The 12,033-nt window shown below is 47.2% G+C and overlaps 1 protein-coding gene across 1 annotated transcript; it reads left to right on the top strand.

The window, feature by feature from the left end:
- The first annotated feature begins 7,714 nt into the window (after nt 1-7,714).
- LOC140706468 (uncharacterized) lies at nt 7,715-9,467 on the top strand. Its single transcript, XM_078391956.1, has 2 exons — nt 7,715-8,046; nt 8,174-9,467. Exons 1-2 carry the CDS (start codon nt 7,984-7,986, stop codon nt 9,422-9,424), a joined length of 1,314 nt encoding a protein of 437 aa, XP_078248082.1. The 5' UTR covers nt 7,715-7,983; the 3' UTR covers nt 9,425-9,467.
- The last annotated feature ends 2,566 nt before the right edge of the window (nt 9,468-12,033 follow it).

Below are 12,033 nucleotides of genomic sequence, written 5' to 3'. Positions count from 1 at the left end.
AAAAGTCCGAATAGTCAAAGCTATGGTTTTTCCTGTCATGATGTATGGAAGTGAGAGCTGGACCATAAAGAAAGCAGACCGCCGAAGAATTGATGCCTTTGAATTGTGGTGCTGGAGGAGGCTCTTGAGAATCCCCTGGACTGCAAGGAGAACAAACCTATCAGTTCTAAAGGAAATCAACCCTGAATGCTCACTTGAAGGACAGATCCTGAAGCTGAGGCTCCAGTACTTTGGCCATCTCATGAGAAGAAAAGAGTCCTTGGAAAAAACCTTGATGTTAGGAAGGTGTGATGGCAAGAGGAGAAGGGGACGACCGAGGATGAGATGGCTGGACAGTGTCTGCGAAGCAACCAACATGAACCTGACACAACTCCGGGAGGCGGTGGAGGACAGGAGGGCCTGGCGTGCTCTGGTCCATGGGGTCACGAAGAGTCGGACACGACTAAACGACTAAACACATTTATTTATTTATTTATTTATTTATTTATTTATTTATTTATTTATTTATTTATTTATTTATTTATTTATTTATTTATTTATTTATTTATTTAAGACACTTAAATCCAATGACCCCTGAAAACAAAATTCAATTCCAAGAAAATGAAATGCCCCAAAAAAGTAACATTTAATGATTTAGTTGCAAGTGAATTTTAAGACACAAAAAGAAATATAAAAAGGGCATAAAAACAAACTGCAATGCAGGAACTAAAAATTTCAAGACGAAAACTCTGAAACTAAATTAAGATTGCAGGAAAATATATATTCATGCACACTGTAAAAAGGCTGCAGCCATCTTCCCAGGTTTGGCTTGCTCCAGCGCCCCCCTTCAGCTCCAGCGCCCCCACGCCGCCCCTTTTCATTTTACTGCCCCCCTGAAAAATGAAATCGCCCCCTGGGGGGCATTATCGCCCACGTTAAGAACCACTGTTTTATACTATACTTGCTATAATACCCAACCAGTCTCACTTCAAGTACTGTATGCTGGCTGAGAGATTCTGTGAGTTATTGTTGTTGTTATGTGTTGTCACGTCTCCTCCGACCCATGGCCACCCTATGAATGACCAATCTCCGTAACGTCCTGTCCTCCACTGCCCTGCTCAGAACTCAAGCCTGTGGCTTCCTTTAGGGATTCAATCCATCTTGTATTGGGTCTTCCTCTTTTCTTGCTGCCTTCCACCTTCCTCAGCATTATTGGGTTTTTCCCCCCAGAAAATCTTTTCTTCTCATGATGTGTTCAAAGTAGGACAGCCTCAGTTTCAACCTTTTTGCCTCCAAAGAGAGTTCAGGCTTGAATGGTTCTAGAACCCACTTGTTTGTCCTTCTGGCTGTCCAGGGTACCTGCAAAGCTCTCCTCCAGCACCACATTTCTAATCAATCTTTTTGTTCACTTTGGACTGAGGAGTGAGACAAGGCATACAAAATCCTTGACTATTTCAATTTCTTCATGGCCAGTATTAAAGTTGTGCAGTTCTTCTGCAGTCGTGATTTTTATCTTCTCAAGGTTCAATGGCACCTTTGCTTTGGCACTTTCTTCTTTCTCTTCCATGAATGATCATTTCAAGTCCCTGCTGTGTTCTGCTGGTAAGAGGGCATCATTTGCATCTCTTAAATTATGGATGTTTCTTCCACCTATTTGTCTAGACCCCTGTAGTCAAATGCTGTCAGCGGAGCAGAGTGACGGCACCATTTAAGGCTTCACTTGGAAGAGCTTTTCCTGTTGATGCCATAAATGGAGGCGCTTTGGGCAAATATCCCATTTTTTAAGATGCAGAGTTTTACCGCTCAGGTGCTGCACTCTGCTGCTTCTCTTTCCAACCAGGTCAGGGGATTATTTTTATTGCCATTTTTAAAACTTTTTTTTAGCCCGGGACCCAAGTTTTAATTTGAAAGCTGGGTCTAAATCTGAACCCATAGAGATGGATATCACTTTTACCCATCTGGACATTTTTCCCACCATGTATACAAAGCGCAACTCAGTGCTATACACATCAACCGAAGAACAGGTCGGATGAAGCAGCTTTCCGGCCTGCAAATCTCAGTTCACTTCTGTACGAGGTATTTAAATTTTAAAATACTGTACGTCTTAGCTCTGTAAATGTTGCAGAGTCAGATTCCGGCTTATGAAGAAGGGAAGAGTAACTTTAAAAGTATTTCTGAGTAAACATGGAATACTGAATCAAAATGTTGATCCTACAGGCCTCAGCAGAACATAATCTAAGGAGGGGAAAGAAAATGATCTGGCTGTTGCACCAGCCAGAGCATCTGGTTCGGAAAGGCTACAGGACACCAGCCCTTGAAGGCTACAGGCATTAATCTCAAATGTGCTACAAAAACTTTTACTGTTTTTGCGGCAACAGACCAACATAATAAATACTAATTATTATCTTAATTTATTTTGTAGGCATCCTTCAGTCTCGAGAGACTATGGTATCGTGCCCTGTATGGAGGACTTGAAACAGCGTCTACTGTGGCTGAGAAGGCCAATTCGAGAGGGACCATCCCTTGCACACTGAAGACAAATACAGTCTGTCCCCGTCCAGCTCCCTGATTTTGCTGGTTTCGGGACTGCCTCTTTGCCTCAGCCTGCTGGACAAGGGTCTCTTCAAACTGGGAGAGGCCGTGATGCAACGCCTGCCTCCCGGCTGAACGCTCAGAGGCCAAGGTTTCCTATCTGTTGAGGTCCGTTCCTAAGGCCTTCAGGTCCCGCTTCCAGGTCTTCTTGTATCGCAGCTGTGTTCTCCCTCTGGGGCGATTTCCCTGCACTAATTCTCCATACAGGAGATCTTTCGGAATCCGACCATCAGCCATTCTCACGACATGCCCAAAGCAACGTAGACGGTGCTATTTCAATATTGTATACATGCTAAAAATTCAAGCTCATTCTAGGACTACTCTATTTGGAACTTTGTCCTGCCAGGTGATTCCAAAAATGTGTCAGAGACAAAGCATATGGAACGCATTCAGCTTCCTCTCCTGCTGTGCACAAAGGGTCTAGGACTCACTGCAGTACAGGAGTGTGATCAGGACACAGGCTCTATAGACCTGGATCTTGGTGTATGCCGTCAGCTTCTTATTAAGCCATACTCTCTTTGTGAGTCTAGAGAACATGGTAGCTGCTTTGCCAATCAGTTTATCCAGCTCAACATCTAGGGAGAGAGTGTCAGAGATCATTCAGCTTAGGTACACAAAGTCATGAACAACGTCCGATTCTTTTGTGGAGATGGTAATAGAGGGAGGTGAGTCCACGCCCTGGCCCATGACTTGTGTTTTCTTCAGGCTGATAGTTAGTCCAAAGTCTTGGCAGGCCTTGCTGAAATGATTCATGAGTTGTTGGAGGTCTTCAGCAGAGTGGGCAACAATGGCTGCATCATCTGCGAAGAGGAAGTCCCGCATGCATTTCAGTTGGACTTTGGTCTTTGCTCTCAATCTGGAGAGATTAAAGAGCTTTCCGTCTGATCTAGTCCGGAGATAGACACGTTCTGTCGCAGTTCCAAAGGCGTGCTTCAGCATAACAGCAAAGAAGATCCCAAAAAGGGTTGGTGCGAGGACACAGCCCTGTTTCACTCTGCTTCGGATGTCAAAGGGATCTGATGTTGAGCCATCAAAAACTACAGTGCCTTTCATTCCATCATGGAAGGACCTGATGATGTTAAGGAGACGAGGTGGACATCCAATCTTGGGAAGTATTTTAAAAAGGCCATCCCTGCTAACCAAGTCAAATGCTTTTGTAAGGTCTATGAAGGCCACTAAGAGTGGCTGTTGTTGTTCCCTGCATTTCTCCTGCAACTGCCGGAGGGAGAATACCATGTCAGTGGTGGATCTATTAGCTCGAAATCCACACTGTGATTCTGGATAGACTCTGTCTGCGTAGCCAGGATTTAGCGCCAGCACTAGATGAAATGGCAACCCACGGAAGAGGCCTCTTCAGTTCTTCCTTCCTTCCACTAAGCGTTCCATCCTTTATTTAAAAAAAAAAAGCATCCGTCACAGATTTCACAATTTCGATGCACATTTGGCATGCATGAATTATCCCTACCACAAAAGATGAAACATTGGCATGTGCCGATTTGCATAAACAGTACTTAATCAAACAAATGAAAGAAGAATGTGGTTGCTCTCTGTCTGTAGAAGCTTATGGTTGTAAGAAGATCGGGAATGTACTAATATCAATAAACTGAACAAAATGGATCAATGGAGGGTGCTGGGTCACCCACATTAAATACCGTTAAGAGTACAAGGTTCAGCCTTGCCCAGCGTACCTAAATCCACCCTTGGGCTGTGCCGTTGGCCCTAACTGGGGATGACCAGAGAGGATGGCCCAGAGCTTCAAGCTACCTCAGACGCCATCATCAAACTCTCTCCGTCCCTAATGATGGGTTCTCCCCCAAAGGTATCTCCCTGAGCTTTCATGAGCCCTATGAGACACCCAGCAACCCTGCAGACCTACTTTCCAGATAAAAGCACAGCCGGGGACTCCGAGGAGGTGCTGAAACAGCAGAGCAAAGACAAGTTATAATCAGGGATATTGGCAAGTCTTTGTTTGGGCCAGAGTCCCAAGTTTGAATCTTTGATTTTGTTCTTGTTTAGTCGTTAAGTCATGTCCGACTCTTCGTGACCCCATGGACAAGAGCACACCAGGCCCTCCTGTCTTCCACTGCCTTCCGGAGTTGGGTCAAATTCATGTTGGTCGCTTTGATAACACTGTCCAACCATCTCGTCCTCTGTCGTCCCCCTTCTCCTCTTGCCTTCACACTTTCCCAGCATCAGGATCTTTTCCAGGGAGTCTTCTCTTCTCATGAGAGGGTCAAAGGATTGGAGCCTCAGCTTCAGGATCTGTCCTTCCAGTGAGCACTCAGGGTTGATTTCCTTCAGAATTGATAGGTTTGATTTCCTTGCAGTCCAGGGGACTCCAAGAGTCTCCTCCAGCACCACAATTCGAAAGCATCAATTCTTTGGCAGTCAGCTTTCTTTATGGTCCAGCTCTCACTTCCATGCATCGCTACTGGAAAAACCATAGCTTTGACTATGCGGACTGTTGTTGGCAAGGTGATGTCTCTTCTTTTTAAGATGCTGTCGAGGTTTGTCATTGCTTTCCTCCCAAGAAGCAGGCGACTTTTAATTTTGTGGCTGCTGTCCCCATCTGCAGTGATCATGGAGCCCAGGAAAATAAAATCTGTCACTGCCTCCATATCTTCCCCTTCAATTTCCCAGGAGGTGATGGGACCAGTGGCCATGATCTTAGTTGTTTTGATGTTGAGCTTCAGACCATTTTTGGTGCTCTCCTCTTTCACCCTCATTAAGAGGTTCTTTAATTCCTCCTCACTTTCTGTCATCAGAGTAGTACCATCTGCATACCTGAGGTTGTTGATATTCCTTCCGGCAATCTATGGTTTAATCATCCACCCAAAGGGAGAGGGCAGCCAAGAGAGCAGAAGAAGGATGAGACTCGGAAGGGCAGCCATGAAGACATGAGATATGATCCTCAAGTGCAAGGAGGTGTCACTGGAGACCAAGGCCAAACTGTTGTATTTCTGTGAAAGTTGGAAAGGAAAAAAAGCTGACAGGAAAAAAAAAAACAGATTTGTTTGAAATGTCCTCCCAGAAGAGAGCTTTGTTGCTGCCCTGGAGTGCCAGAAAGATTAAAAAGTTGGTCTGGAAGCAAACAGGACAAAACTGAAGATGCAGTCCTACTTTGGGCACATCATGAGAAGCCAGAAAAAGACCCTCATGCTGGAAAAAGTTGAAGGCAGCAGGAAAAGAGGAAGACCCCATACGAGATGGACCGACGCCCCAAAGGAAGCCACAGGCTTGCGTCTAGAAGCGCAGAGCAGGGCTGTTGAAGAGAGGACATGCTAGAGATCGCTCATTCGGAGGGATGGCCATGAGTTGGAGGTGTCACTTGACAACACATCGCAACAACCATTCCACAGCAATGTCTCAGCTTTCAAATTTTTCAGATTTCTCCATCAGTGTAGATCTAAGGAACACAAAACATTAGTGCGCTGTTTCATAGAATGATAATTTTGCCGTAACGAGAACCGTGGGGAGCCCTTGTGGATTGGGGATTTTGTTTTGTTCCCCTTGCGTAGCCCGTGTTGGGCAACAGGAACGATGCGGGAGAGGTGCCGCTTCAATGCTCGTGAGCAGCTGCTGTCCTTGCATCAAACCTTTCATGGCACAACTCTCTGGTCTTCCACCCCATCAAAGCCTCCTTGTGGTAGCCTCCCAGTCCCTGCCCAGTGGAGAGCCAGGCTCCCAACTTCTGACTCATTGGCTATTTATGAAAGAGTCGCTCCTCGGGTTTTACGATGGGCACAGGGGGTGTGCAATGAGGTACCTCGAAACGGAAGCAGGGACTTTTTTTCAGTGGCCGTCTACCAGCGCTGTCAATGTGCTTCCGGCGTTCTCCAGATAGCTTTGCAACAGGATACGCGCCAAGGTGTTCCGGGTATAGAATCATATGTAAATTCTGACTGAGCTAGGGTAGAGTATAATTGTTTGAATATTAGATTCGGAAGAGGAGGAGACCGTTTGAGATCCCTGCAAAGTCAAAAAGCTTTGTAGGGATCCCATAGTATGGATGGTGGTTTTTAGTATTCATTTTTATTGATAGCAAAAGAACTTCCTAAAAATCTATGTGAACCTCAGTGGGTCCACATGCACACAAACACAACACAAGCAAAAATATGCAGTTGTTTGATTTTGTAAGCCACCAACAGGCCTTTTCAGAACGAAGGCAAAGTAGCAATATTTAAAATAACTTAAACAAACAAAAACAAAGATATGTCTCTACTGTGATTTTGGTTACAAACATTTCCTGGACTCCTCTTTCGGAGACCACCTGACCGGGGTCTCTCACAACCTGGCCTGACCCAGGCAGGCTTCCATTGCAAGAGTCCAAAGAATTTTGAGAAACGATGGTTCCAAAGCAGAGACAAGGGCTTTCTCTCTACTTGTGTCCTTGTTTCCAACTTGGGACCAGTCAGGAAAACAAGGCAGGCCCTGTCTTGGCATTTTTGGGGTACAGAGGCAATAGGCCCTGCCATTTTTTGGGTGAAGGGGCAACTCTTTGTGATGTCACGTTGTGATGCAGTTCATCACCTTAATAAACTTCTGGTCTTTCTTTCTTTCTTTATGCCATTTTTGGGGCGCAGAGGCAACAGGCCCTGCCATATTTGGGGTACAGGGGCAATAGGATCCTGACCACTCTTTGTGATGTCACGTTGTGATGCAGTTCATCACCTTAATTAAACCTCTGGTCCAGGACAGCCACCCTCCATCTGGTGAGTGACAGGCGCTCAGTCAGCTGTCTTGATCCAGTGATGGCCAAGACCTGGCGCAAGTTCCTGGTAGCTCTCAGGAAAACGTTGACAGCCCTGATCAGATATGTCATCGTTCTTCTTGTCATTGCTTTCATGAGATTATGTTCTCACTTTGTTCTCCTTTGGAAATTCCTGGAGAGTTTTCCTTTGTTTGAGAACACCTTTCGATCCATGAGGAGGTTCTTTGCTATCTATTTGGTGGGTCACCCGCGCTCCGGCAGGGGTGTTGATCCAAGGATGGAGCAGACCCAGCGCAGGCATCCGGTTACTCTCAAGGAAGCCCTTGCAACCCTCCTCCGATACCTCCTCTTCATTCTTATCATTTTGTTCATAACATTTTGCTACCAGTTTTTCATCCTCTCTGAATTCCTTCAAAACCTCTGTGACTCCATCAAGAGATGTTTCAGGCGCCTCTTTGCTGCCCGTGAAAGGCCACCCCAGCTTTCCAGCGCCCAGGCGAAGGTAGGTTGTGGCATTGCTGCTATGGGCTTGCTTTCCATAAGTAAGCAAAATGCATAGAGACAGGAAGCGGATCGGGTGTCTGTTCTGCAGAAGAAGAAAATGGGAAAGCTATTTTTTCTTTCCTCTCATTCATGCTGGGTCTTTCTCTACATCTTGCTCTTTCTGGTAGGTCTATCAGCGAAGACCAGCAAAGGGGCAAATGCCTGAGGGAACAAGGATGGGGAGAAAAGAACAGAGGGCAAGCCTCTCCACCCCCATTGAGGTAGGTTGTTGCATTACTCATGCATAGAGACAGGAAACGGATCTGGTGTCCGTTCTCCAGAAAAAGAAAATGGGAAAACTGGGTTTTTTTAAACTCTCATTTTCTTTTTGTTTTCTCTTTCTGGCAGGTCAATCAGCAAAGACCAGCAAAGGGGCAAGTGCCTGAGGGAACAAGGATTGAGACAAGCCGGGTTCTTCAGTCCTTGAGACCCTTTCTGCCTCCCGCAGCTCCTTCCGAAGCGGATTTGGGACACAGAATGTGGCTTCCGAGGTCCCCACAGGCCCTGACTGCTGAGATTGAAAAACAGAAGAGGCGAAGTGAAGAGGAGGAAGTCCATCGGGAGAGTGTTCCTCCGAAGCATCAGAAATCTCCTCTGGGGGAAACACAGGAATCCCCGGAAGGAAATGCTACCTGCCAAGGTCCCTGGATCAAAAAGGATCGCTGCCCATCATTTGGGGAAGCTAGAGGGGGAGACATCACTACCTCTGAGGGACGCCAACTCATGGAGCCCGTGAGGAAAAACGAGAGAGGCAAGCGGGTCAAAGGCCTATTCAAGAGTGGAGGGGTAAAGCAGGAATCTCAGCATTCGCTTGAGGAGAGGAAGATGGGAAGTGGCAGAGGGAAACGGGGGTTTCAGCTGCCCTGGAGGAAGAAAGGGTTGGAGGAAACCGTGGTCGGAGAGCCCTCCACACAGGAGACTCCAGCGGGATGCCATCAACCCCCGGACGCAGGGAGGGTGAGCGGAAAAGAAAAGAAAAGGGGATTCATCGCCCGCTTTCTGTGCTGCAGTTCTGCGCCTGAGCAGCAGGCGAACGAGGAAGCTCACCCTTCACATCAGGAGAGGAAGATGGGAAGTGGCAGAAGGAAACGGGGGTTTCAGCTGCCCTGGAGGAAGAAAGGGTCTGGGAGACCCATGGATGGGGAGCCCTCCACAAGGGAGACTCCAAGAGGAACTGCGGATGGAACAGGAGAGGAAACCCCATCCATCACCTGCTGTCTCTGCTGCAAGTCCCTGGAAGCGCAAACATCTCCAGCAGGCCGGCACATCAGGGCGCACTCCTGGTGCCCATTCAGATCCTGTTGGAGACGCAGACGGGAGACTCCAGCGGGATGCCATGAAGCCCCGGACGCAGGGAGGGCGGCTGGAAAAGAAAAGAAAAGGGGATTCATCGCCCGCTTTCCCTGCTGCAGTTCTGCCTCCGTGCAGCAGGCGAACGAGGAACCTCAACTTTCACATCAGGAGAGGAGAAGTCCCAGAAGGAAGGGGATCTTTCAGATGCCCTGGAGGAGGAGAAGGTCAGACAGAACCACAAGGCAGACCCCAACAGGGACTGTGTATGTAACAGAAGAGCAAACTCCCTCTGTCATCTGCTGCTAGTCCCTGGAAGAGCAAGCCTCTCCATCAGGCCGGCACATCTCCTGGTGCCCATTCAGTTCCTGTTGGAGAGGCACACGGGGCGAGTTTCCCTGCGTACACACAGGATGAGGTTCCCTTGCCCTGGGGACAGAAATGACCCAAAAGATTGGGCCAAACCCATATCATCTTATTATTATTAGTAGTAGTATCATCATTATCATTAGGATTATCAGACAAGAGGGCCTTCTTAAACGAACAGTGCAAAGATATGGAGGAAAATAAGAGAAAGGGAAAAAGCAGAGATCTGTTGAAGAAAATTGGAGATAGAACATTTTGTGCAAAGATGGAGAGAGTAAAGGACAAAAATGGGACCTCACAGAAACAGAAGACATCCAGAAGAGGCGGCAAGAATACACAGAGGAATTATATCAGAATTGTCTGGATGTCTCGGACAACCCAGATAGTGTGGTTGCTTACCTTGAGCCAGACATCCTGGAGAGTGAAGTCAACTGGGCTTTAGAAAGCATGGCTAATCACAAGACCAGTGGAGGTGATGTCATTTCAGTTGAACTACTGTATTTAAAATCTTAAAAGATGATGCTGTTAAGGTGCTACACTCAATACACCAGCAAGTTTGGAAAATTCAGTGGTGGCCAGGGGATTGGAACAGATCGGTCTACGTCCCAATCCCAAAGAAGGAGAGTGCCAAAGAATGCTCCAACTACCCTACAATTGCACTCATTTCACACGCTAGCAAGATTATGCTCAAAATCTTACAAGATAGGCTTCAGCAGTATGTAAACCGAGAACTCCCACACATACAAGCTGGATTTCGAAGGGGCAGAGGAACTAGAGACCAAATTGCTAACATGCGCTGGATGACCGAGAAGGCCAGAGAGTTCCAGAAAAACATCTACTTCTGCTTCATTGACTATGCAAAAGCCTTTGACTGTGTGGACCACAGCAAACTATGGCTTGTCCTTAAAGAAATGGGAGTGTCTGACCACCTTATCTATCTCCTGAGAAACCTATACGTTGGACAGGAAGCAACAGTTAGAACTGGATATGGAACAATTGATTGGTTCAAAATTGGGAAAGGAGTACGACAAGGCTGTATATTGTCCCCCTGGTTATTTAACTTATTTCCATAATACATCATGCAAAAGGCAGGACTGGAGGAATTCCAAGCCGGAATGAAGTTTGCCAGAAGAAATATCAAAAACTTTGGATATGCAGATGATACCACTCTGATGGAAGAAAGTGAGGAAGAATTAAAGAACGTCTTAATGAGGGCGAAAGAGGAGAGTGCAAAAACGGTCTGAAGCTCAACATCAAAAAAACTAAGATCATGGCCACTGGTCCCATCACCTCCTGGGAAATTGAAGGGGAAGATATGGAGGCAGTGACAGATTTTACTGTCTTGGGCTCCGTGATCACTGCACATGGTGGCAGGAGTCATGAAATTAAAAGACTCCTGCTTCTTGGGAGGAAAGCGGTGACAAACCAAGACGGTACCTTAAAAAGCAGAGACACCACCTTGCCAACAAAAGTCTGCATAGTCAAAGCTATGGTTTTCCAGTAGCGATGTGTGGAAGTGAGAGCTGGACCATAAAGAAGGCTGGCCGTCAAAGAATTGATGCTTTTGAATTGTGGTGCTGACTTTTGTCGGCAAGGTGATGTCTCTGGTTTTTAAGATGCTGTCAATGTTTGTCACCACTTTCCTCCCAAGAAGCAGGAGTCTTTAATTTTCATGGCTCCTGTCACCATGTGCAGTGATCATGGAGCCCAAGAAAGTACAGTGATACCTCGACCTACAAACGTCCTTACTTACAGACATTTCGACCTACGGACAGCTCCGGCTGTAAGTCGATGCAAATTCTGTGGCCGGAGCTGTCCGTAGGTCGAAATGTCCGTAAGTAGGGGCGTTCGTAGGTCGAGGGCGTGAAATTCAAACCATTGGTGGCAAAGAGCTCAGCCTCCCGGGGGTCCCCCACCGCCTTGATTGCCGCCTTTGGAGGCCTCCTGAGGCCTCTGAAGGCGCCGATCGCGGCGGCGGGGACCACGGGTAGGATTCCGATGGTGGTAGGGAGGCCTCCCAGGGCTTCCCCACCGCCATCGGAGGCCTGGCAGGAGTCACCCGCCACTGCGATAGGCGCCTTCGGAAGCCTCCTGAGGCCTCCAAAGGGACCATTGTCCACAGCGGGGGACCCCCGCCAGGCCTCCGATGGCGGTGGGGAAGCCCCGGGAGGTCTCCGAAGGCGCTGATCGTGGCGGTGGGGGACCCCCCGGGAGGCTTCGGACCAGTTAGTTGCTGCTTTTTTTCTTTTAAAAAAGTTGTTCTGGGTGGGTTTTGGCTGGGAGGTTTTCGCTGGGGGTGTGTGTTTGTGTGGTGCTTAATTTTTTGTTTTTTGTTTTTTGCAGTTCCAGCGTGGGAGTTGTTCCAATGTTTATTTTTGGATTATTATTTTCTTGTTTTTGGAGGCCCAGGGGCCTGCAGTGTTTTATTTCTACTTTTTGAGGGGTATTTGGGGGGAGGCAGGAACAGATTAATTGCTTTTCAATGCATTCGTAAGGGAACTGGTGCTTCGACTTACGAAAATTTTGACTTATGGCCACTGTTCCAATATGGA

This window comes from Pogona vitticeps, chromosome 4, assembly GCF_051106095.1.
Source record: "Pogona vitticeps strain Pit_001003342236 chromosome 4, PviZW2.1, whole genome shotgun sequence".
In the NCBI taxonomy this organism is placed as follows: Eukaryota; Metazoa; Chordata; class Lepidosauria; order Squamata; family Agamidae; genus Pogona; species Pogona vitticeps.
Note: the sequence above shows the minus strand (reverse complement) of the source record. Positions and strands in the feature narration are given on the sequence as shown.